Raw genomic sequence first — 26,494 nt, 5'->3', positions numbered from 1 at the left:
CCGTGCCACGGGGAGAGCGCCGCGGCCGCGACAACAAAAGTTGGGAGCGCCGCGCGCCGCGCCCCGCCGGCCCCGGGCCTGCCCGCCGTAGGCCGCACGGGCTTCGCGACGGAGGCGAATTCCGAGGCGAATGCCGCCGTTCGGAATTGGAAACGTAAACAAAGGGAGGAAAATAGCTCGTGAGCGAACTTCCTTGAAACGGGGGAGAAAACCGTATCTCGGAGGGTGCGTCCCCGCGGAGCCCGGGGCTGGCGCCGGGCTGCGGGAGCGCCGTGCCGCGCCGTGCCGCCTTCACGTGCTGCTCCGCGCCGCGCTGCCTTCCTGCCGGGCTCGGAGCGGGCACAAAGCGAGGAGGTGGTCGCGTCTGTGTAGTTCAACAGGCACGGCGTGCGAAAAACTGAAATGCGAGGGTTACGCGGTGAGTTTTTCATTTTGGAAATCGGCTCGGTTATTTTCACCTCTCTTTGTTAATATTTTTAACATTTGGTGGGGTTTTTTTTCAGCTGCACAGATGTAGCTTAATTATGGTGACAGAAATGAGGTCAGAACCGCGGCTGCTGTGTGGTACTGAAGCTAATCTCAACTAGATGTGATCTCTTATTAAAAATATATTATTTTTTCGACTGTATAAACTGATGCTACTAAAAGAGAAATGAGTAACTTCTCCATTTCTCTACTCTGCCTGAGTTCAGTCTGGTTCCCCTGATTGTAGTACTTCTTATTTTATCCACAAAGTGATGGACGTGCATGGGGCAGACCCCAGCAGGTGCTGTAGTACAAATGCAGAACTGCGCCTCGGGATGTTTTTGCCGATGCTCTGTGTACGTGGAGATGTTTTTTACGTAGCCAGGTAGTGCATTTTGGGAACTAATGTTTGAAATAGCCTGTAGGGTGCTAGCTACAGCACTCTGAAGAAACATGGAAGCATAAGTTCATGTCACAGAAACAAACGTACATCGCCAAACAGGTGGTTAGGAGTGGGAGAAAAAGCATAAATTCTTGTTGGAAAACTGTTGTGCAGTGAGCCTGGTGCCTCTGGAAGAGCTAAGAGTAATAGCTCTGAAAATGGTTTAGGTCTGTACTAAGGAAAAGATGGAAAATTATTAGATATTAGTTGGTTTACCTCATGGGTGCATTTAAGTCTGATCACATTTTACTGACAAACTGCTGGAACTTCTTGTAACCACTTCCTGCTTGCACAGAAATCACTGTGCTAACACAACAGAAAGAAGCTGTTTGACCTGTGCTAGGCTGATAGAATTAGCGTTATAGAAATTATATGGCACTGATGGGAATGCCCTCTATTGCTCTAGAGCGTTCTGGAGGGTTAGCTCACTTTACAAAGTGGTAAGGCACAGTCTTCAATGCAGCAGCTAGAGTGCAGCTGTCCCATGTAAAGGGGCAGGCTGAACAGCACAGCTGGCAAAATAGCGCTGGTTTGCAAGGGGTGTTGCTGCTGCAGGAGGACTCCTTGTTTGTTTCCTGTTCTTGTGTGTGTTGGACTGTATTGTAGGAGCCTCCTATGCATCTGGAGTTGCTTGCTGGGCAGTTGTGAGCAACCACAAAGTGAAGATAAGGCTTTGTATTTTAGCACCTTCCAGTGGGTTTAGCAAAAGGTAGGATCTGAGGTTCCAGCTTTCCCTCCCCTTCAGGAATGTGTAACATTGCTCATTTTAAGTTAGCAGACCTCCTCACTGTGCCTAGAGGAAAGCCTAGCGGAAACACTAGGAAACACTACTTTTCTGAAAGAGTGGTCAGGTGCTGGAATGGGCTGCCCAGGGAGGTGGTTGAGTCACCGTCCCTGGAGGTGTTCAAGAAACATTTAGATATAGCGTTGAGAGACATGGTTTAGTGGGGTTATTGGTGATGGGTGGATGGTTGGACTAGGTGATCTTGTAGGTCTTTTCCAACCTAGCTAATTCTATGATTCTATGATTTTAGTGCTCGTCTCTAAAATGACCTGGCAGGGTTAGGGGAGAGAAGCTGTAACCTGTGCCAGGTAGGATAGGCATTAACATTTAAACTTCCTCATCCTAGTGAGGATCAGAATGCATTCTTTAGTTACGGCTCTTCTCATTCTTGGAATTCCGTTTCCTTTGACGTGCCACCTCAAGAAATGTTCTTAGAATTGCCTAAATAAGCTGCGCTTTCTTACATTGCATATTCTTTCTGCATACTTTGCGGTGTAATGATTAAGAATTTCTCATTTACCTTTCCAGTTATATTTGTAGGAAACAACTACTAATGAGCCAAGAGTGGATCGTAAAATAGGGAAAACAAGCTGCGTGTTGCCTGGTCTGGCACAGGAAATGCACTTGTGGAGGTAGCTCTGTGTGCAGAACCAAGGAGCCACAGGAACCAATGAGACAGGCTTACAATAACATGGCAGGTGTTTGGTGGAGAACAATCCGCAGGAACAGTCTGCATATGACATGGAAACCAATGGTATAAATGCCCATTGCGAGGTTGGAAAAGCTAGGTATGTACTGCTGTGTGCTAGGAAGCACCGTAAAAGGGAGCAGATGCAGCAGTAGAATGATGGTTTTATAACAGCTGCCTGTTTTGATTTTTAATGTCTTTTTGTAGCATCCATTATTAAAATGAAAGCCACTTGATTTTTCCTCAGTTTCTGGATTTATAGTAGCTCTTCTGCAAGTTACGTTATCTTGCTCTAATGGCTTCAGTAAAGGAACTCTCTTGCTGCTTTATCTGATTTCCTGTGTGGGATGATAGCTTCCAATAAAGAGAAAGCAGTGATGGTCATTGAGGCTTCTCATATTCCTAGGTAGGTGATTCTTTCACCGAAACTGTGTCTGTGACCCTAAGATGAAGCTTTTGTTACCTTCCATAAACTGAAGTCCCCCTGTGAGTGTAATTCTGGTCTTGTGACTCAGTGTTGTTTCTCTCAGAAGTTAGGGCATGCTCCTCTGCTTGGAAAGTCAGGTTTCTCCTGTTCCTTCAAACTGCTGCTGGCAGGTTGGTCCCCATGGGGACACTCGTGAGCCGTAATGGTCTCCCAGGTAGTGAACCTTTCCCACACGAGCAGTAGCTGTAATTACCAGAATAATTCTAACTGACCTATATTAGAAGTTAGAGCGGTAACGTGACCAACAGTTACGTGTATGATTAGGAACTGCATTTTAAAGTGAGCTTATGTCCCTGAGTGAATTCCAAAACCTTGCGTGTGGGGTTCTCCATATATTGTAAGGAAGGAGGAACTTTTCCCTTCATTATCAATTTGTGAAATACATTTCTGTTCTCTGAAATGTGTACTCATTACTGCAAGCTTCAGTTTATTTAGAATCCAGCTTACAGCTGTAAATACATTTAAACATTTTTTAAAACTTAACGACAGTATATAAAGCTGGTAAAATTGTAGGGTATGTGTTGACTGTATAACAGAGCAGCCTTCTGCTCTCAGAAGCAAATGCTCGTTCTGCACCTTGCTCTGTAAGAAACTGGGAAAGCTGAGGTGCGAAGACAAAACATTGCACTACTTCCTAGTAAACTGTCAAAGCATGCCCGCACTCCAGTGAACTCTCCAAAAGCTCAGGTTAGTTTTCATACAAACAAAACGTAACCAACCTTTTGTCACACTTCAACCCATAAGTAAATTTGCAGTACGTCATAAATGCTTTTTTCAGAAACTGAGTCACGCTGTGGTTCCGCAGGCTGGGCTGATCAAGCAGCTCGTTCAGCTGAGGTTTGGCTCTGTCCTGGGGCGGGTCTGGGCCATCTGATCTGCCAGGGGGCTGCAGCAGGCGCAGCGCTTTCTTCTCCCCCTTTCTGCCCACTCTTGTGATGCTGACACTATCAGGAGCTCAGCTGGCTGAGAGGTCGGGTCAGCATGGCAGTTCTTGAGAGCGTGCAGCATGGGGACAGAGTGGGAAGTTGTAGGAAGTAAGAGAAAGTGGAAGACCTGCGATGCATTCTAGCAGTGACAGCAGGGGCAGGATCTTGCATCGGTGCAGCTTGTTTTGTGGAGCTGCACCCTTGAAATAATTAATTCTGTGTTCTGTAATCAAGATTTGAGAGTCTGTGCATCTCTAGAAAAATCTTCTTTTCCCTGTTTTGGCACTGTACCAAATTATAACCAAAAAACTCTGGCTGGCTGGTTGTTTTTTAACCTTTTCCCATTCAGTGAGTACTGTCAGAATCTTCTGTCCATGCGGGAGCAGACTTAGCAATAGCTTCACACTAGAACAAAGCTTCTAGCAAACAGCAAAATGTGGGAAATAGTCATTAAGTCTTTCTCTGTCATCAAGTTCTTTATCCCTATATGACTTGATGATCTTTAACTGCAAATGTAGAATTATCTTCAGTTCATTGGATGTTAAGGTTCTTCCAGCTGCAGGGTATAGAGGGAGGCGTATCTCGAGAGGACGTTTCAGCTGTTCTGTGTATCAGTTGCTGTCTTGGTAACTCTGAAAATTATAGAAGTTCAAAATTAAAACGTATTGCAAGAAAATATCCAGAGCATTCTCTGATGTATCATACAGTGTACAAACTGGTGGTAGGTAGTAAGAAGCTTGTGTGAAGCCTCGGTAGTAAAAAATATGCTTTTTTTTTCTTTTGCCCCATCTCTGGGGGTGCTCGGTGCCGAGATGGACGGGTGCAGGGCAGCCAGCACACGGCAGGGGCTACGGCTGGCTGGGCTTACACGTCCCTTCCCCAGGCCGTTCTGTGCTTCATCTGAGCTTAAAGAAGAAAGAGGAGCTAATGTATTATTGGTAATAGACCGAGATTGTCTTATCAGGGTACTTTACAGTCATTTGTATAGATAACGACGTGTTTTGGTTTGTTTTGTTTTTCCAAATGTCAACCCATTGTTGAAATGAACATCTAGAAGAAATGCTTTTGAAAATACGCTACGTTCCTAACTGACAGCAAGCTTTAGTTTGTGTTGTTTGCTGACAGAAAGTAGCTCTACTTCAAGTGCCTTCCAATCTTCAGAGCTCTAGATGAGATGATGTCTTTAAACTCGCTTCTAGAGGTATTTTATTTTGTTAAAAGTTCTGATACCATTTAACAGTCAAGTCACTGAGATTTGTTGAGACTCTCTAATCACCTTGACTGTTATTTTGAAGGCACACTTTTACTTTGCTCACAGTAAATGCTGGAGAAAAAACAAGTTGTAGTTCCTGTAAGATATTTATAATGTATGCCATTGTTGGAGTTCCTTTCCAGTGTTTCCTAAGAGTTTCTTTTTTATTATTATTTTCAAAATGAAAGTTACTGTGTGATGAGTGCGTGATGTCCCACTCCGTGTATGTAACGTGCTGAATACACCCCATAGGTGGCTTTTTGTAGTTCTTAATTAAGTGACAAGCCAGATGCTATGTGGACATTGACGTACCATTTTTTTTTCCAGTTTGTGGGCCATGTTTTCCTCATAAAGGGTAAAACTGAGACTAAGTCATCTGAAGAGGTTCAGGAAAAAAAGTTGTCCGATGGAATCTTCTTAAAGGTGTACAAAATCCCTAATTTCAGTTTCAGAATCTTGGTAACGGAGTTGAGTTTTGTTCCCTGGAGTACAAATAAAATAATCTGATTAGCACATACAGGTTATATTTTTACTAAAATTGGTTCTTTTTTACTGCAGTTGCTTCAAAAAGGAATTGAATGCTGACGTGCTCTTCAGGAAGGTGACGCACTCCCTAGGAGCAGGTGGATTTCTGCTGAGTACTTTGTAATTTTGAAGTTGTACTGGTCTGAAAATGGACATACAATGAGGCAACATATGCACAACAGGTGGTCTAATCCATGTAGATGGTGTGCATAAATTAGTAGTTTGAAACAGGGCTTGTATTGATTAATGAGGAATCTTTCTGTCACTGCTGTCTTCTGAGATCAGTGCTGTAGTGCTGCAGCTTGCAAGTTAGTGTTATGAAGAGGGGTGGTGTTACGTTAGTGTTATGGGGAGGCGGCCTGTGAGGCTGGGGTGGGCCTTTGTGTGCTGCTGATCTTTGTGAAGCTATGCTATGTGAAGTGCTGGTCAAAATTGGAGGAAGTTAAAGAAATCTAAGATGTTTGTTACAGATTTGTTGTCAAGGGCCAAAAACAAACTGTCCTGGAGTGGGGCTTTATTCTTTTCTACGACTAGGTTTTAGCCAACATATATACCTTAAAGGAACAATTTAAAATATGACTTTGAACCATAGAAAATAATGTACAAAGGAGTATACATATAGTATTTTTCTCAGATAACTGTTTTCTATTCTGCAGTGTTTCTTATACTGGAATTTTGCTTCAGTATCACTTCAGAATAGATCTGTTTTTTAACTTGTGATAAAGGATCTGTATAGAGAACTAAACTAGAGTGTGATTATCTACGTTTTTGTAAATTTACTGCTCGTAGTGGCTTTTCAATGGCATCAGCATAAGTGATTGGGCAATGTAAGTTCTAAAAGAAATCACATCTCTGAGTTTACGTGGTTATACAGTTCTGGTCTCTCACAGAACTGTACAATACTTGACCAAAAGGTAAACTCACGGGAGCAGATTATAAACTGAGATTTAGATTATGGAGAACTTCAAGTAAAGCAGTATGTGTGTGTCACGTGCTTTGGGCTTTATGCATCCTCGTTTCAGTAGAAACCAGCCTAAGAACAAAAAGGCAGAGTATTGTTTCTCTATCTGTGTGGTGCAAGCTGTAAAACAGTAATTCAGAATGTAGAGAATCTCCATTTTGAGACCATCTGTGTAAGTTCTTTTGTCTGAACCTGACAAGGGGTTATGGCAGATGGTGGGGTCACAAAGTCTGCCTTCTTGAGCTTGACAAAATGTGTTCATAAAGCTGGAAGAATACCAACTGTTCATACTGTCTGAAGAGCACTGTGGCAAATGACTATAATAGTTTATGGACAATGCCTTCTGGATCACTGAGCTTGATGGCAAATAACTTGTCAGAGATTAAACTAGTTTGCCTATCTGTCAGCAGGTTGAAACTGCCTAGAAAATGTTTTCTTAGCTATGTTTTATTTGAGTAAATTACTTGTAAAGCCTCTTAAAGCGAGACAGGGAGGGCAAACTGCATCATAATTTTTGGGCCAGAGCTCCAGATGATGTACTTGGAAGGTGTGTGTGGAAGGAGGAGAAAGAGAAAGGAATGGCACACGTCCTAATTTTCAAAGGTGGTGCAGGATGTCAGTATTTGTTCTTTGCCGTGGACCATTGTCACTTTATGGCTTTTCTGTGGCAACTTTTCAGGTTTCAAGATGTTTACACAGATCTAGGAGTCCCTTTTTCCCAGGAATGTTAATAGATAACTCTATATTCTCCTTTCTGAAGCCATCTAAAAATGCTTCTTATTTTCTTGGATGTTTTGTTGTGAAACTAAAACTAAAAGTTCTTTTTGCTACGGTATTTCTTAGTAGACAAATAGTGTGGTATTCACCTGCTGGAATAGCTGCTTGATCACAGCTGCAATAGACTGGGGCATCAAGGGAGTTAGATACAGCTGATTCAGTAGGAAAGGGAGAACACCACCAAACCGAGTAGCATGTTTTCCTTTAAGAACAGTTGAAGTGATACAATATCTGAATAAACTAAGAGATCTCTAGAAAGCCTGGTGGAGTTCAAAGAGCATGAAATGAATGAATGAATGAAAGGAGATGGCAACTGAAAAGGTTCATTACTCAAATGTTTATTTATTTCCAGAACCATTACATAGATAAATAGACACATAAATAAAAGGATGTGACAGTGGAGAAGGTTTAGTACTCCAACGTCTTTCCAGAACTATCTACCTAAGACCTCTCAACTTATGAACATATAAGAGGTGCTGCTGTCCCAGCTGTCAGCAGCGGGTCCCACACTGTGGTGCCAGCCCACCACCTGCACGTGTCCCGTTACAGCTGCAGGTGCCATTTGGGCAGTATGGGGCTGCCCAGCAGGCAGCATCAGCATGGCTTCTGCCGGAATGGCCTTTTTAAGGGATGAGGTTAGGAGGACCCAAAGACCCTGCCACACTGCTGCTTGTGGGAGCAGGGGAGGTTCCTGCTGTGCTGGGCCAGTTGTAAATCTGGGTACTATGGAAGGTGGAAGAGCAGAGGTGGCACCCGAAGTCTGGCTGCCGCTCAGTGGCAGCAGGGAGGGGGCTGGAGGCTGGCACTTCTCCCTCCCTGCTGCTGCAGCACGGTCTGGCAGGGCTGGAGCAGCTCTGGCTTAGGGGGCATCTTTCTTCGGGCGCTTGAGTGGCGGAGGCCCCGTGGGTGCCGCTGTCTCTCTGCCGTCTTCTGCCGCCAGCAGGCCTCTGGCCCAGCAGCTGCTCCCTGCACGGCCTGGGCAGCTCCACAGGTGTCTCCCATTCAGATCTCCTTGCAGGGCAGGGGCAGCCAGGGCTCTTATCAGGGCAACTCTTCTCTTGCAATGCACAAGCAGTTGTGGATAATCTTTTTTTTAAGTACGAGTGGTAGTAGAAGAGTAACTAAAAAATGCAAAGGGGAAGAGTTAGTAGCTATCTGTTTAGGACTGAAAAGACAGTAAGATACCAGAACTAAGGCTTTTAATTGCTAAAGACAAACATGGATATTAAAAAGGTCTATCAGTCAGTTTAATCATACAGTTTAGGCTGACTAAAACAGGATATGTTGCGCATGTATGGAAATAAATGAACTCATCACATCCTGATTTATTTATCTTTCTGTTCCATGGCTCCAAACCTGGATATAACCCAAATACATTTTATCCATATTTCTACTACTCAGCAGTGCTACCTCTACAATACCTGGCAACAGCCAGAGAAAGAAATGAAAATCTGAACACATACTGTCATCCTCATCTTCTCTATTGCCAAGGCTTATTTTACTGGAATCCCTCCCACCAGAATATTGTGAGAGGTTGGTTTATGTGTGAAGCAACTGATGTACCTTCCTACAAGCAACAAGTGCTTCTTCCTCTGCCAGAAATTCAGGAAAGGAGTGTCTTTTGCAGGCGCAGTGTATTTTGATGAATCTGTACAGATTAAGCTGATGAATGAAACTTTTTATGTTTTCAGTTTGAAAAGCTCTCAGAGGTCCTTTCGCCCAAATACTTCTACCTTAAACACTTCTTCGTTAATTACAACACAGTTTCCACCATAAGCTCACCAAACCATCTCAAATTTGTCACTTTCAGCCAATAGCCAGAGTTTCTGCAGAAAGCCGAGGGCTGAGAAGATGCTGGTTTTGCTCTCCTTGGAAGAAATGTGAGCTATACGTTTGGTTTCTTCTTCACCAGAAAATGCTTGTGAATCCTTTTCTTCCTTTGTTGATGCTACAAGCAGCATTGCAAAGTGTTCCTTGATCCTGTCCTGGAGGTGCTGGAGAATAGGAGCTGGAGGCCTCAGTCAATGCCTCTGGATCAGAAAGAGAAGTGTCTGCTTCAGGCAGCTCAATTTTAATTCTTCTTGACTCAAATTGGCTGAAGTTTCCACAGACAGACATATCTGCAACAAGCGGCTCTTCGCTCTGCCAGTCTGCCAGCGAAATCCAACAGAACTGTCCGGGGGTTCTGCTGGGAGATGCTCACACGTCACCTTGACGCCCTTGCGTCATCACAGTGACATGGCAGTCGGGTGCCCAAGGCCTGGCAGGAGGAGCAACCAGAGCTGAGCAGTCTTTTCCGTTTGTATTCATTTCTTGCAAATGCTCCGTGCTTTCAGTAGCACGGCTTCTGCAAAGGAGTAGCTGTCCTACTGCATCCAAAGGAGGGGAGAAAGACAGTGAAGGATGTGAAGGGCCAGAGGTATGAGGAGCTGCTGAAGCCCCTAGGGTTTGTTCAGCCCAGAGCAGAGGAGCTGAGGGGAGCCCTCGTGGCAGCTGCAGCTCCTCACAGGGAGCAGAGGGACAGCACTGAGCTCTACTTGCTCTTTGGCAACAGTGACATGGCCTGTCAGTGTCCCCAGCAGGCAAGGGGCTGCATCTGGGGATGGCCGGGGAGGAGTTACGAAAAGATTCTTCAGCAGAGGATGGTGTACGTGGAACAGGCTGCCCAGGGCAGGGGGCATGGCCTGAGCTGCAGGAGCTCAAGAAGCGTTTGGACCACTGTCAGACGCAGGGTTTCAATTTTGGATGGTCCTGCAGGGAGTCAGGAGTTGGACTCAATGACCCTTGTGGGTCCCTTCCATCTTGGGTTCTTTGGCTCTTACAGTCTGGTTCTTTAACTGCATTATCCATAGTCATGAATGCAATGTTAGTAGAGTCTGTCATGAGCAACATAAACTACTGAAATTATTTTTGGTCCTTTCTTAGAAGGGAGATGATGCCATTCTCAAAGCTTGCAGGGGTTAAATTTAAAAGGAAACAGCATGGATTGTACCTGCTTTTGCAGTTGGTGTGTTCTGCTGTAAGTGGTTGTGACTCACAGTATCTAGTTTAGGTGTTTTCTAAGATTTTTCTGAATTGATTCCACTCTTGAAAGTGTGAGCATTTCTCCCTCGTGCATCTAAGCGCAATTCAGATGTCTTTTTTAGTCCCATTTATTAACAGCAAGTACTACTTACAAAGTACTTTCAAAGTACTTGAACATTTTGTCAAATTAATTCCGTCTCTAAGACGGTTTGTGCTGCCACCATCGATTTGTAATTTATTTTCTTCTTTTTTTGTAAGACTTCTGGAAAATTTGATTTAAAAAAAAAAGTCACTTTAATTATTCTTCAGTTTAGCAGAATGTTTATCTTCCCTGGAATTCTAATATAATTCTAATTACAAAAGCTTGAAAACATTTTAAAAGTGAGTTTGAACTGGAATGGGTTTGGGTTTTTTTGAATGTTTCCCAACTTTGCTAAATGTTTTCAGTGTATGTACATTTTGTAGTATTTCCTACTCCTTACCAAGATCTTTGTATGTGAAGTTTTCTCAGCTCTAAGAGTTAAAGACACAACAAAAAGAATGAATTCACTTTCAGTTTTTGGGGACAGTCTGCATTGATGTAAATGATTGCATGGCTTTAATTACAAGACTTTAGTAATGGTATGATGCGCTCTGCTAGCACCATAATGTATCAGGACTCATATTTAAGATTACATCTCTGAGTATTTCAAGCGTTGTAAATTTCTAGTATATATGCTGAACTTTGTATTGTAGTGACTAGTGTTATTAAAAATAAACACGTGCAAAATGTAGCTGTCCTTGGGAGATGCAGGGTTCGGATAGAAAGCTAACTGAGGATGTATTTTAACTCATATGTTTTAATTTACTTTCTTACAGGGTGTTCATTTTAAAGATTCTGTGAAGATGAGAAGGGATATCTTATGGTTTTACAGAATATAGAGCAAGACCTTCTGACATGACGGCAAAAAATGTAAGTTGATAATTCTGTAACACGTATTCCGTTTTCTACCGATGTGCTACCAGTCACTTCTGACTTTCAGAATTTGAAGCTCTTTGTGTTTGGTTTCTTAAATGGACAATATTTTTGCATACTACAAACATCTTCTGCAGTATTTTGATTCATTTAAACTAGTTGGAGGCTCCTTAAAGATGCAGAGTTGAGTCAGTTATAGGTCAGGTTAGTAATTAAGGCAATACTTTCTGCTGTTGTTTCCACTAACATTGTTGCAAACTTATCAGAGAGCCTCTCATTTTGTTGAAGCCCCAGAGTAAAATCCTACTGAGTCCCAGTCTCAATACTGTAAAAAGAGCAGACATATTTATTTACTGATGTCTGTACACTCCTGGTTTCTAGAAGACTCAGAACTTTCCTGTTTGTTCATCTGTCACGTTAGCTAGACTGTAGTGTGTTGTCCAGAAGCTCTGTCTCTTACTGCCCTGCCCCCAGTTCTGAGGACGCTTATAAAACTGATAGCATCCTGACCTTAATGTTTGGCCTGATTTGCCGTGCTTCTTGAGGTACGCAGTTTGTATACAGAATAATTTTGATTGAGGTGGTCAGTGAGCAAATATCACTGTGAGCCCTCAGCAATTTGTTGCCTTTTGTAAAAGATCCTGTGGTTTAATTAAATTTAAACAGGCTTAGAAACCAACATGGCTTAAGAAGGAAGTACGCAGAATAAAAGTGCAGGGAATGTTGGGATGGCTTTCAGTTCAATCGTTCAGAAGTGGCACAAGCTTTTGTGCATATTTTGATTGATGTCAAGGTCATAGCTTGGTTAAATTAATTCTCCAGTCTTGGAAATTTCTCTTCTGTTCATTTTATTAATAATTTTATATGCTTTGTAGTTCCAGGAAGGGCTTTCACATGTCTTAACTATTTGATTCAAGCCGACCAACTCAGAAGATAAATTGATGTATATTACTTATTTCATAGGCCATATTCAACAGTAGTATAAATAGATAATCCTACTGATGTATGTGGTTTTGACCTTTACTTCAGTGTAGTCTAAGGATAAATAGCAGTGCCAATAAAATCCATGGGCTGTTCTGCAGTACAGTCTCATACCCTGGAAGGAGGCTCAGGAGCCCACCTACTCCAGCGCCTTGCTTAGTTCTCGTGCCGCCTTCATGCACAGTGCGGTTCTCGGGGCTTTGTCCAGGGCTGCTCAGGGATTCAGTTTTGAAAACCTCTGACAGCATTCCAGGCTGGGCAGCATCCCCTTGTGCTGAGTAGAGAATCATATTTTTGCTGTTAGGTACTTGAACTCAAGTCTGTAGTTACTTTATAGAGTAAGCATTTTATTGGTATGCGTGCTATGAAAATTTCCGCAATGAACTGTGCTTACCCAGCGTTTATATTTGTTAAATATACTTGTTCAAAGGATTTGAAGGGAAAAAAAAAAAGCCAGACAAACTAAACCGACCAAACAACAACAACCCAAAAAAAAAAGTGTAAAAACAGGAGTACTCATATGCTTTCTGTCTTTATTTGTAGCACTTTTTTAGGATTTCCTAACCTCAGTTACTCATTACTACACACACTGGCCAACAGCATCAGCCCACAAATATTGTATTGCTACTAGAAGGCCATGGAGTGCTTCTGAAATTTAGAGCTGCAGGGTTTAGCTTGTATCTCTGGGTTTCTGCAGCCTGAAATCTGTTCTGAATGTAAGGCTGATATTTGTCTGTTACGCTGTCTGAAATGTTTTACTGATGTGCAGAAGTTGAAGTGAAACATAATTTCTGGACAGAGCTTACCTGCAAAGGTATCTCCATCTCTTTTCATTCTGTTGAAGCACCAAGGAAAGAGATCTTGAAAGTACTGGAATTTGGGCATCTTGGGGGAAACTTGTAAAGGGTGTGTATCTCATCAAATAAGTACGCATCAAGAAAGTGCCACCTCTGTGTTCCAAAATCACTGCCCCGTATCTGGGACACGATACGCTAGAGATGTGTGTGCTCCTAATGCACTGAGACAACAAAGTACAGCGAGTTTAGGCTGAAATGTCTTTGTGATCTCACACGCACGACCAGGGTTGAGCGACTCTGTCTCCAAGGGAGCTTGCGCTTCAAACATAGTAAAACTTTTCAGACGACTGAAGGCATATAGAGGTTGAGAATAACATTCTTTGTTACTGATTTTCCTCTCTAAATCTTTGAGTACCTGATGGGAGAATTATCAAGGCTGGGCTCAGTGCACACTTGAGGGAAATGCAGAATGCTTCCTAATATCTGTTTGTGGAACATTGCTTATGGATAGTTTAATATTTCTTCAAAAAGAATCCCAACCAAATCATCAGTGAATAACAAAATGGTGAATAAAAGTTTTGGATTCTCTTGGAGATTAAATGTTTACATGCTTACAGTAAGCAGTGTACCCAGATGAATTATTTTATTCTTATGTCACGTCTTCTCACCTATTTTATACCTCCGTTCCCATCTGTCCTTCAGGTAAGAAGGCACTAAAACAGTATTGGGAAATGGGGAAAACAGAAACAGCAGGAAACTTATTTTTAGAGCAAAATAAATAATATGCCTCAGGAAGGTTATTTGAATAAGAACTGTTAGTTTTGATTACCTAATCTGTATTTATATGAATGAACTTGCGGGTTGTTTTGTCATTGCTTCTCAGAAGGTGATTGTCTGTCACAGATGAGGTCGGTTAGATGGCCATAAGAGTTCTCCTTTCACATTAGCAGCGTGGAAGAAAATGAGAATAGTTTGGCTGCTGAAGTGGTTAAGAGAGCCTTAAACAAAGCCTTAGTGCCTGTTTTACACTGGGAACTCCTTTAAAACACAGAATAGTGGCTGTTCTGTACTGATATTCCACGCACGTATTCTTCTAGTTTATGATGAGAGAGCCCTTTTTAGGTCCTGAGTTGTTTCTTTAAGTGATAACTGCTACAGTCTGTCTATGTATCAGTCTGTCAGGGCTTGCAGGAATATGAAAGTAGCCAGTCTGTTATTCCCTACCCATGAGCAACTTCTGTGTGCTAGAATCTGGAATAATTCTAGGGCAAAGAAAACAAACTTACCAGGTTGATAGGAGAATGAATTTCTTGTATGAAGGGAAGGATTGCAGGGGGAGCTTGGTAACTGGCAAGTGTGTCAAGCAGTGGAGAGGGCTGATAACTTAGAAGTGCAACTTGTAAAAGTTTACCTCATCTGGGACTCCTGAGATTTTTTTTGGTGTGTTTCTCAGCTCCGTTTGGAAACTTCTTGGTCACTTGCTAGGAAAGGGGAGAAAAAAATTGCAGAAAGTATTTAATAGGATGCAAAGGCCTGCCAGGTGCTCGCTTCGTCTTACTTTGTGGTTGGATTTATCTTGTTGCAGATAGAAACAGGAATCCAGCCCCTGCCATACGTAGTAGTCCAGACACCGGGACAGCGTTATAAAGCAGAAATATCATGAGTCACACAAAAAGTAATAAATGATAGCTGTGTAAGCTGAGTCGTTAGCCTTAAGTCTTTAAATATGGTCTCAGTAAGAATGGGTTATTTGTAGCACGACTTACAACAAGGGCTGCTCCAAAAGTAATGCCTCCTATTTTATTTTGTTAGCCCACAGTGTCAGAGGTGGATGCTGGTGGTACGGCAGCAGAGGCTGAACCTTGCCACCAATATGCTGTTATGTTTTGTTGCCATGTGACAGATGGCAGCAGAGGGGCAGCCTGGCAGAATGGTGTCTGACATGGAAGTGTGTATGAAGCAAAGGTGTGGGATTGAATTCCTCCATGTGGAAAAATGGTGCCCATTGACATTCATCGATGCCTGCTGAACGTTTATGGAGCCCAAGCAGTGGGAGTGAGCACAGTGAGGCGGTGGGCGGTGTGTTTTAGCAGCGGTGACAGCAGTGTGAATGACAAGCCGTGTTCTGGCCTCCGTGCGCAGCTGTCACACCACAGAAGGCAGCGTGTCTCGATCAGCACATCCACATGGAACAGCTAATGGTGGTGACTACGCTGAAAAATAGTGTTTTGTAGCTGAGAATTTGCTCTGCCAAATAGCGCTATATCTGGTGTGGTTTCCACAGAAATACATACGAAGCATTACTTTCAGAGCAACCTACATACTTATTTTTTCCTCTTCCTTAAAATCCGTTTTGGATTACATCTAAAATCTACAAGCAGTTTGTGTGAGTTTGCCAGGATATAGATCGCTCATACTTTGATGGTTATACTAAAAGATGCCCCAAAGCAGTGGCTGTTACAGAAGTGCAGATGACAGCGTGACCTGGGACCTCACTAACATCAAAATGAACCACTATAGAGTTCTCATCCTGCAGTAGTAGCGTAATATTGCATCAAACTTCGTTGGTTTTTTTTGAGGAGGGGCTTAGTTATGGTAATTCCTCATGAGAGAAACGCTCTTTTGGATTTGTCACTTCTCATTTAAGCTCTCAGGAAATTCAAATTTGTTTTCAGGCTCTTCTAAACTTAGATTATAAAACTGGGAGAAGCATGTGCATTCACTGGGTGCTCTGTACCACTGTTAGCAGGACCAGCATCGTGACAGAGGCGTTCTCTGTGCAAACTGAAACGTTACGTTCTTTGGATCGCAGAAGCACAAGACAAAAAAAAAAAAGAAAGAAAAGAAAAGAAGCTCAAGTACTTTGATTTTGACCAACATTTCCTTAAGTACTGTACGCATTAAATCATCTAAATGTTCCAGAGGATGCAGTGTAAATATTTGAATTTTAATAACTGCTGGAGAGTCTCACTGGGCTGGCAGCACGTAGGTGTGTCATCGTCAGCGCTTTGCTGGAGCACGCTGGGAGATGATGGGGAATGTACAGCTGTAAATCCCGAGCTGAATGTTCAGTGGTGAGCAAATGGCAGCTCTGCCTTTGAAGATGTTCTTGGGAATCCTTGTATGTAGCACTTGGTATGCAGGCCCTGTTCCTTCAGCAAAGCTCTGATTTAAAATTCTCCCTATTTGCGTTTTTCTCCTCCTCTCAGAGGCAGGACGCCTATGGAGAAGCCGATTCTGTTATTCCCCGTGCGTAGGCACTAGTGTGATCGGAGCGGGTGGGCTCTTCGTGGTGGCTTTGCGGTCGGGACGTCCTTCCGAGGCCGTGCGCGTCACTGAGCTTCTCAGCCCCGGTTTCAAAGATCCCCTCGGGAACGCGTTGTCAGGATGAGGGCTCGCCGTGACCCTCCCGCAGGAGCAGTCACCGCAGTCCCTCACGGGGCAGAGGGGGTGGCTGCTTGCGGGCGCTGCCTGTCCCCGGGCAGGCGGAGGCACGGCGCCTATCCGTGCACGGCGCATATCCCTGCCCAGCCCCTGCCCTGCCGCGGTGCCGCTGCCACCTGGCGGAGGAGCGCCAGAGAGCTCTCAGATGCCTGCCTAGGGACGGGTCTGATACCAACAGCTTTTGCTATAAACTGCGAACGATATTGGACATCTCAAAGGGTTTTTTTGTTTACAGGGCTAATTTAGGCAGTGTTTTGTGGCGGGGATAGTGGAGCAACAGTTAAGGTTCATGCGTTGCTCCTGATGGTGGAAAGATCTTAGCAAGACTTTGAGAACTGTCAATGCTGGGGACAGATCTTCCCCTTCAAAACATGCCTGCCAAATGCAAGCTCTGGCTGAATGCTGTGGCTGAATGCTTCTTAAAGGTATTTTTGTTTCGTGTGTAGTTTAATTTAGTGTTTTGTTATTGCCATTTGATTTGTGTGCAACCAAACAGTTCTCTAATTAGATATGATTAAAATTCCACAAGTGCCCCTAGCAGATGTCCTATTTTTACTGCATACATCTGTAAAATAAAGCCAGTGCTTGATCCCTGATAGCATAATAGTTTTTGCTCAACTTGGATACCTGACCATTTTGTCCTAGTCATTTACCAAAGTGCTCACATTTTATAGTGTTTTTAAAAAGATTTTGTGGTAGTTTCCGTAATTGCCTGCTGGAGGAATCGTGCTCTGGTTCTAAGTAGGTTCCAAAGGAGTTCAGTCACTCGGTGCTTATCGCAGCTTCCGTCTTGGAAGCAAACCAAAAACCAAAATGCTTTGTTCACTAAGGTGCTACAGGTGCGATGCTCTGAAACTGCTGAGTGCTGCATTGCTACTTGCTGCTGCTGGGCGCATCGCGTGCTACCTGGGACTTAGGGACTTTCCGTCTCTTCCCTCCCTGTCCAGGAGTGGTGATCTTGTGTCTTTCTAAACAAACTCCACCTTTCTGTGCCTTGTGTACGTGCCAACATCAGAGATACACCATTCTGAATATGATTTTAAGTGTCTCCAATAATTTACTCTCAGTGTAAATTATCTCTGAAGACCAGGAGATGCATATAAAATACATCAGTTGTCGCATCTCCTCAAACCTATGGGCCGTGCGGTGTTGTTGGTGGCAGCTGCTCCGTAAGACTTGGAGGGGACCGTGACTCAGAGAGTGATTGTCAAAATGTGCTTCTTGGGCCGTGTATAGTACAGTGTGAGAATATACCGGGACTTGGTTTTTTTTAGTTAAGAACTTAATTAAAAATTTAGTTAATGTCTTCATGTATACGCAGTCAATGTCTTGAAACCTTGCTTCACATATCATGCTCCTATTAGGCTCTGCGAGCCGTAGGATTATGCTGTTTCAGCAATGCAGAGCAGATAACTTTCATAATACTGTTAGTTGCATACTGGAAAATGTGGAAAGGTCTGTCATATTTTAAGACTTGAAAAATGTTTTGTTCAGGTTGGTGTGACTTCCACAAATGGAGACTTGAAAGGATTTATAGATCAGAACCAGAGTCCAACAAAAGGTAAGAGAATTCTACTTGCATATGTAGTAGAGAAGCATACATTAAGATTTATTTCTCTCTTCTGTTTACTAAATGAATATTACCGCTGATTTCACAGCACATTAAGAGTTGTTTTGGGAGGCTCAGAATTTAGTTTTTCAAAATATACTTCCTGCAGCCACACTGGTAGATCTGATGTGTTACAGACATCAAGTGTTTCTGGCTTCGAAGTTTACGGAGGTAGAATAGGGATAGTAGTAAAGGAATTAAAGTGTCAAATAAGCCTTCTGGTTCCTTTTCTTGATTGTGAGTAATGTAATGAATTTCCTGATTTCCCACCCTAGAATTCCCAGACTCTATTGTAGTCATCTTCCCAAACAGGAGTGAAAGTTGTTGCTAGACTTTTATAAGTGGCTGGACAGCTTAAAATAATAGTTTTGTGCTGTCCAATTTCATCTTACATTCTTGGTGAATCACTTGTGACCACTGTGCTGGCAGTCAGAACAGCTGTATGATTCTGATAAGATACAACTGCGACTCCTCTAAGGTACTAGAAGAGCTGAGGATTTACAATTTACGAAACTCCTCAGTCAATCTTTTACAGTAAATGTTGTTTGCTGTTATGTACTGCAATAAAGAAATGTATGCGCTAGCTAGAAGGATTTTTGGCTCTTCCTACAATAGCTTTCTCATTTTCTAAACTATGCAGAACATTACAAGCTGATTTTAGATCTTTGAGAAGTATTTGTTAGACACTGGCAAGATAATTACCCTTCTTGTTTCACTGGTTTTTGATTATTGTGTCATGAGACCAGGAAAAGACTAAAGTGCAATATCTTCAAGCAATTCCTGAAGCAAGCAATTGATTTGTCCAGAGAGTAATTGAACTGAATAACTTTATAAAGCATAGGACATTACTGTTAGTAGTAGTACCTCAGTCTTACTGGTCCTAGTCTTTATTATATTTTGCTCGTGGGGTGGTCAATATATTGTTTACCTCTGCTCTTGTGTATTTTCAAAAATGTTACGCACTAATATTATTTTCTGTACTTATTTACTTTACCTTGAGGCACAATTAAAAACCACTGGCGTCTCTGCTGAGATATTACAGCTACTGCTGCTCATGGTATGCCTTCACCGTGGTCTTAGGCTGAAATGAGATGGGCTTATGATGTGTTCCAAAGTAAAAGAGAGATCATAGAATCATATCATAGAATGGCTTAGGGTGGAGGGGACCTTAAAGATCATCTAGCTCCAACCCCCTGCCCTGGGCTGGTTGCCTCCGACCAGATCAGGCTGCCCGGGGCCCCATCCAACTGCCTCCAGAGATGGGACATCCACAACCCCTCTGGGCAACCTGTTCCAGCACCCCACCACCCTCTGACTAAAAAATTTCTTCCTAACATCTAACCTAAATCTCCCCTCCTAGTTCAAAGCCTTTCCCCCCTTTACAGACTGTGTAAAAAGTGGATCCCCCTCCAGCTTGTAAGCTCCCTTCAAAGCAGTAGAAGGACTGCAGTGAGGTCTCCCGGGAGCTTTCTCTTCTCAAAGCTAAACAAGTCCAATTCCCTCAACCTGTCCTCAAAGGAGAAGTGCTCCAGCCCTTTGATAATCTTCGTGGCCCACCTCTGGAGCTGTTCCAGCAGCTCCACATCCCTCCGGTACTAGGGGCCCCAGACCTGGACACCGTAGTCCAGGTGGGGGCTCACAAGGGCAGAGTAGAGGGGGGCAATCACCTCTCTCTCCCTGCTGCTCGCTCCTCTGAAGATGTAGCCCAGGATACTGCTGGCCTTCCAGGGTGCATGCTGCTGGCTCGTGTCCAGCTTTTCAACCATCAGGACCCCCAAGTCCTTCTCCATAGTGCTGCTCAGTAAGTTCTTCTCTCAGTCTGTACACATACCTGAGATTGCCCCAACCCAAGTGCAACACCTTGCACTTAGCCTTGTTAAATCTCACTAGGTTCTCATGTAGCCTACTTTTCAACCATGTCCAGGTCCCTATGGATGGCATCCTTCCCTTCTTTTGTGTCAACTGCACCACTTAGCTTAGTGTCAGCAGCAAACTTGCTGAGGATGCACTCAATCCCACTGTGTCTGTATCATTGATCAGTACTGTATCTTCAGCATCATTCCGGATGTTGAAGAGCACCGGTCCCAGGACAGATCCCTAGGGGTTGCCGCTTGTCACTGGCCTCCACCCAGACAATGATCCCACCTGGGAACCATTGACAACAACGTTCTGGCTGCAACCATCCAACCAATTATTTATCCACCAAATAGTCCAGCCTTCAAATCCACATCCCTCCAGTTTAGAGATAAGGATGTGGTTTGGGACCATGTTAAAGGCCTTGCAGAAGTCCAGGTGGGTGACATCAGTTGCACTTCCTTTGTCCACCGATGCCATCACTTCATCGTAGAAGGCCACCACATAGGTCAGGCACAGTCTGCCCTTGGTGAAGCCATGCTGGCTGTCTCAGATCACCTCATCTCGCATGAACCTTAACATCTCTTCCAGGAGGATCCACTCCGTGATCCCAGGCATAGACGTGAGGCTCCCCAGCCTGTAGTTGCCTGGGTCTTCCTTTCCCCTTTCTTCAGTATGAGAGTGATGTTTCTCTTTTTCCAGTCACCAGGGTCTTTGCATGACAGCCATAGTTTTTCAAATAGGATGGAGAGTGGTTTGGCAACCACAATCGCATCAGATGCCATTTGTTCAAGTAAGGCATGCTCTAGAAAGCATCAGGCCCTCCCAACAACTTGAAACGGTAATTCTGCCCCTGCTGTTCCCATGTTTGATTGGGCTCCATTTGTCTTCCCTGTGCTGATCTGTAGTGCCTTCACACTGTTACCTCTTGATATTTTCCAGGTTTGTTCTGTTTTACGAGAAATTAACACCGACACTGCTTAGGTACTGCAGTTTAACAAGCAAGTCTGAAAGTAGCGCTGTGTCACTTCTGCTGATTTTTAAATTTCATTTACTGTTCCCAAATAGGTTGGCAGGTTGTTTGTTTTATTTGGGGGTTCCATTTTCCTACTCCTTGCTTGCTTCCTGTGCTTATTGAATACTGTGGTGATCTTGCTTTAGCTTTTTCAAATCAGGCTTTTTAGGGTATTTTCTGTAGTTTTTAATCCTGTATAGACGATATCTGGGGAAAAAGAATTTCTGTTATAGTTTAGGCGTATCTAAACGCAGTTGAGATTTACAGTGGGTTTGGATACTTTTAATGTGGTGACTGCAGATTAAAGCATGTAAATCCAAATATGTAATCCTTGTAAAAGACTCGCTGCTGCATTCTGAAGAAAACTAGATTTTATTTCCCAGGCATGCCTTGAAGTATCTGAGTCCTTGTGGAGCATTAACTCAGAGTGGTGTTTGCTTTTGTTTAGTGAGAAATTAGAGAAAAGTAATTCCTAGGGAGTCTGCTGGGACTTGCCATTGACAGCTTCCTGGCTGGACTCTGCATCCTGTTTGTAAAACCTTGCTCTGTATCTCCCCGGCCAACCTTACGCATCAGAGTGCAGGTCTGGAAGAGGAATCCTGCTTCACAGCCTCAGGATAGGACTTCTGTATGCAGCACTTCTTTCTGCGTTGTGCTTTTTTCCTTTGTGACTAGCAGCTTACTTTTTTGGAAAGAAAAAAATAAATAAAAAATAAACAAGTGTTTTAAACAGTGTTAAAGGGCTACAGCAAAACAATATACCAGTGGTAAGAAGATTGTCTGAATCCTGCAGCAGGCGCTGATTGTTGCCGCGCTGAATTGCTCTGTGGCACAGTCTGAAGCTTACGGCTTGGTCGCTCGTCCCTGAGCCCGCTTCATGTGCAGGCCTGTGAGGGCTCAGCTGCAGATTAAGGAGCCCCACGCCTGCTCAGGGTGCTGAGCACCGGAGCTGCAGAGGTGTCTCGCTGAGGTGTGCACAGAGCCCTGCAGCCAGAGCATGACAGCCCACGCTGCCGGCCGAGGGGCCTGGGCAGACTGGAGGCAGCTCTGTGGGAAGGGCCCTGGGGTGCTGCTGGGCCCGAGCTGACCGAGCCAGCAATAGGTCATGGCAGGAGCGGCGGCATCGTACCCGTGCGTATGCCTGTTTTGAGAGGAGGGTGCAAAGAGCCAGGCTCTGTCAGCGGTGCCCAGCGCCAGGAGAAGAGGCGCAGGGCACAAACTGACACACAGCACGTTCCCTCTGAGCGCCAGGATGTGCTTCTGTGCTGCGTGGGTGCCAGAGCACTGGCACGGGGACCGGAGACTGTGGGCCTCCTGGGAGGTGCTGCGAAGCTGCCGGGGCAGGCGGCTGCAGATGGCCCCTGCAGCAGGGGCCCGAGCAGGTGAGCGAGCTCCAGAGGTCTGCCAGCCTCAGCTGGGGTTGTGTGCAGGGTTTTGTAACTTTGCTTATTTTACTAAGAATAGTTACCGTGGGCTTTTTATTTTATTTTTCGTAAACTTTAGAAGTCGAGATCTGATGAGTACAAAAACAACTGTGAAATGACTAGGAAAAGGAGCAACCATCAAGGCTTGGCTTTGGGAGAAAGTTTTTTTTCCCCCAAACTTCACAGCAGAAAACTCCCAATGAGAATTTGGTTCAGAAGAAGATCCAGATGTCTCTTCTGTAAGCAGGTTGTTGAATTCATAACTCACAGCTGCTGGTAGGAATGAGGAGGTAATACATGTGATACAAGTAGAAATATGACTAGGAAGTACTGCCTTGCATTTGTTAGGCTGTATTTTTAATTGCACTGTTTCTAGGATCTAGCTTTGACATCTTTTGAGCTTATTTTAAAAGTACCTGACAGATGTGACCTGCAGGTAAGGGATATACCCAACATTAAATCACATCAGTTATATCCACAGATAATCAACCTAGAGAACAAGATTAATTTCTAGTAACTAATGTCCTGAAAATTAAAGAACTCTGAATTTGTGTCTGTCAAAAATGTTATAAAAGTTATTTGAATTATATTTTGTTATCTTTCGTGTGGAACGCCTTTGCATGTAAAAGATGAGATTACTAAGAATCATAGAATCAGCTAGGTTGGAAAAGACCTACAAGATCATCCAGCCCAACCATCCACCTACCACCAATAACCCCACTAAAGCATGTCTCTCAACGCTATATCTAAACGTTTCTTGAACACCTCCAGGGACGGTGACTCAACCACCTCCCTGGGCAGCCCATTCCAGCGCCTGACCACTCTTTCAGAAAAGTAGAATTTCCTAATGTCCAGCCTAAATCTCCCCTGGGGCAACTTGAGGCCATATGCACAACTTCACAGCCAATAGTTCTGTTTGCCTCCTCAGCACAATCTACTGGCTGACCCAGTGTGTCTGAACCGGAGTGAAGACGCTGGCGATGGATCCATTTATGTCTGTGAGCACCAGCTGACAGTCATTGGTTAATGGGATGTGCAGGAAGGAAGCAGTGGTTTTCAGCTCATTGACTATGAGTGATTCTCATCTTCAAATACACAATGTAAACTAACACAATTTTGGTGAATCCCACTGTACTTATTACTTTTTCTTTGACTTTATTCTTAAGCTCTGTGCATTTACGTGATACTTTCATTGCTGTGGAAGTAGAAGGGAGTCTGGCTCTACACCACGCGTCTTGTAACACGTTCCATGGGAGAGGGTCACTGAATTGGATCAAACTGCAATCTAAATTGCTTTGAGAGGGAATCTTAACTTTTAATACAGCTTTGCAATGAATACCATTAATTTCAATAAAATAAATCTTTCTTCATGCAGTCCCTAGTCTTCCTGAGTCCTGATCCTGTAATCCATTCCAAGGAAATAAGATTTTCAACCCAGAGTCTGTTCTTTTCTAATTGTGAGCACCAAACGCCTTACTCGTGTGTTTCAGGTGGTTCTGTAGAAATCATCTTGTAGGACTGGGGTTCTAGGGTGCTGCCTTATGGTCATGCTGCTATAGTGGAAGCAATATGACAGCTTTCTTACGGTGTGATTGTGTTTTTTTTCTAGATATAATTACATATTACTGATTTCCTGCCTCTTGTGATTTAATCTCTTGTTTTTGTAGAGATTTTCTGTGGGAACAGTGCCAGTTAAAGTCATGCCTGGGTAATCTCAGCTGCTTCTACATGTCACCCTTTGCTCCATGGCAGCACAGCTTTGTAGGTGGCTCAGTGGTTTGCTGGACTGGGGAACAAATTCAGTGCAGAAATACCCTTTTTCCCCATATTGAGAAAGGGGAAAAAAAAAAAAGGCACATTCACTGCATACCCATACACGTGGCTGTGCTGGCCTGGGACAGGAATGGGTATTGGTGATGAGGCTGCTTAAATGCATTCTCGTGGTGCTGCTGCGTGTCTCACCAGCGCCTCTGGGGCTGCCAGCACGAGGCCTGACAAGCCCTGGGGAGATCACTGTGTGCTTAAAGAGATGTGCTCAGATGTCCAAGGCAACAGAGCTGGTTATCAGCAGGCCTACACGTGGTATTTTGAGATCAGTACAACTGTTAACTCCCATAAATCAGTTTGAAATTGAACAGTAAAAGACTGAGAACGTGCTGGTCAGTATATCGCTGGATGGAGTGCTGTCTGACCTTTTTTCTTTTTTTTCTTAAAATATTTTTTGTTTTTTTTCTTTTCTGCATACCTCTTTGGTTTTATACATTTCTAGAAATGTTTGTGCCCCTGAAGGCTATGGAATTTTCCAAGTTATGTTTATAGCTTAGAATGTGCGTGCAATAAACAAATGAAGAAACGTACTGAAAGAACATATGAAAATTAATACTGAGGTTTTCTGTGTGCTTTCATAATATTGTGCCCTCGTCTTCCTGGTCTTGGAGATCTTTTTCAGTTTAATAGAGGAGCCTATGGAAACACCAGATGCATTATAGCAGAATTGCCGTATGTCATAACTGTGAACTTTTCTCTCTGCTTTTGCTGTCAGACCACAGGCAATATTCTTTAAAAGCACTCTTTATTGGTGCACTTCAGAATGTCAGAACGTCTCCAGGTAGTAAACAAGTAATGGATATTTGTTTCTGAGCTTTGAATGTGGAATCCAAATTACCAAAATTCTTCTCGCGTTTTGTCTAAAAATTCCAGTCTCTCTTTGTTGACGGGTGCTTTGCGTGTGACTCCAGCTGGTGGATCTGTGTTTCCCATTAGCAGTGGTTTCCTTCAGACTGGCTGGGACAGACTGTATAGACGCAAAGATGCACATTGTTTCTGATGATCTTTGCAAATAAGCTAACAGACTTAAACAGGAAATTTGCTGAGACCTCTTTAGCTCCTTGTTTTTCCAGGATTGGATGTTGTCTCTGTGTAGTTATGCTATTTAGAATGCAGTGTGAAAATGTAAAAGCCTTGTGGGATGATTCATTAGTGTGTGATGTGAGCATACGTGTACATGCGCATGAACAACACTGTTCCGTGACTGCCTGAGTTCATCTGAATTTAATTTGCGTGTGCGTGCAAATAACAACATTTTGCACAGGCCAGGAAGCATAATAGTTACGTATTTATGTTTTTCTAAGTATGAAAGAATAGCGACACTATTTTTTCTCCAGAATAAACAGTAATAGTGGTGACTGAGTGATGGAAAAATAACGTGTAGAAGCAAAGTGTTTGTGTTCTAAGAGAATCGTACGTGTGTTTGCTGACAGATTTTTATCTTGAATTTGCTTCAGCAGCAAGCGTGCTCGGTTTGTGGTGGTGTTAAATGTACCGCATTTAAAGCCTCTCTATGGGAGTTCTAACTCGGTTTCTTTCCCATGTGCTCAGTTTTCCATAGGTAAAATGGGAATAACGACACCGACCTCTTTTGTGCTTTGTACTGCTGAGAAAAATGATGTAAGAACTGAGTATTATTATACAAATCATTCGAGTTTGATCCATCTATGCTGACCATTTCCGTCCATGCTGTAAGATTACCGTGACTAGGAAGCTGATGGGTGGCATTGTGCTCAGCTTACCACTGTATGCACTGCTCCTTCGCAGTGAATTGGTGCTCCCTTTTTAGTCGCTGTATGAAGGGCATTATTAAGACTTGGTGTTTACATGGACGTTGATCATGTTTAAAGCCTTCACAGCTGCTAGATGATAAAGTATGTATAATTTGATTGGAGTTATTTCTCCTTCAGGTTGAATACAGAAATCTTTTGTGGCTTTTTTAAAATGATTTGCAAACAGCATGACTTTTTTTTTTTTAGGGTGTTTTTTTTTGTTGTTTTTTTTTTTTTTTAGTTTTTCTACACATTCGTAAGTAAGACTTGAAGAGATTGTTCCTGTTGATGCTTGCTGTTTTGTAATGCTAGCTTGCCTTCAAAACTTTAGAAGTTACCAGATCTTCAGCAAGAAGAGGTGAAGTAACCTCAAAACTTTGGTGTGAAACACAGGTATTTGTCCTAGGCAGTGCCAGCTCTCTTGCTGTGGCTGAATTGACTGCTTGCAGCTGGTGGTGACGTTCTCACTGCAGTGGCTCCACATC

General features: G+C 43.4%; 2 protein-coding genes across 5 annotated transcripts in view; one reads left to right on the top strand and one right to left on the bottom strand.

Annotated features, from left to right (window-relative positions):
* The window catches only part of TFDP2 (transcription factor Dp-2), a 53,813-nt gene continuing 27,382 nt past the window's right edge, over nt 64-26,494 (top strand). Inside the window, exons 1-4 of one of the 4 annotated variants that reach the window (XM_021394079.1) lie at nt 66-418; nt 5,603-5,667; nt 11,190-11,283; nt 18,003-18,069. In XM_021394079.1, the coding sequence (XP_021249754.1) occupies nt 11,269-11,283; nt 18,003-18,069 (82 nt within the window). In that variant the 5' untranslated portion in view covers nt 66-418; nt 5,603-5,667; nt 11,190-11,268. Of the gene's footprint in view, nt 419-5,602; nt 5,668-11,189; nt 11,284-18,002; nt 18,070-26,494 lie in introns of all 4 variants that reach the window. The other 3 variants (XM_021394080.1, XM_021394078.1, XM_021394081.1) reach the window with 3 other exon arrangements.
* LOC110397598 overlaps nt 5,778-26,494 on the bottom strand; it is a 54,132-nt gene continuing 33,415 nt past the window's right edge. Inside the window, exon 2 of the mRNA XM_021394084.1 lies at nt 5,778-8,428. Within this exon, the coding sequence (XP_021249759.1) occupies nt 7,931-8,428 (498 nt within the window). The 3' untranslated portion in view covers nt 5,778-7,930. The remainder of the gene's footprint in view (nt 8,429-26,494) is intronic.

Source organism: Numida meleagris, chromosome 4 (assembly GCF_002078875.1).
Source record: "Numida meleagris isolate 19003 breed g44 Domestic line chromosome 4, NumMel1.0, whole genome shotgun sequence".
Taxonomy (NCBI): domain Eukaryota; kingdom Metazoa; phylum Chordata; class Aves; order Galliformes; family Numididae; genus Numida; species Numida meleagris.
This window is presented reverse-complemented; position numbering and strand designations above follow the sequence as displayed.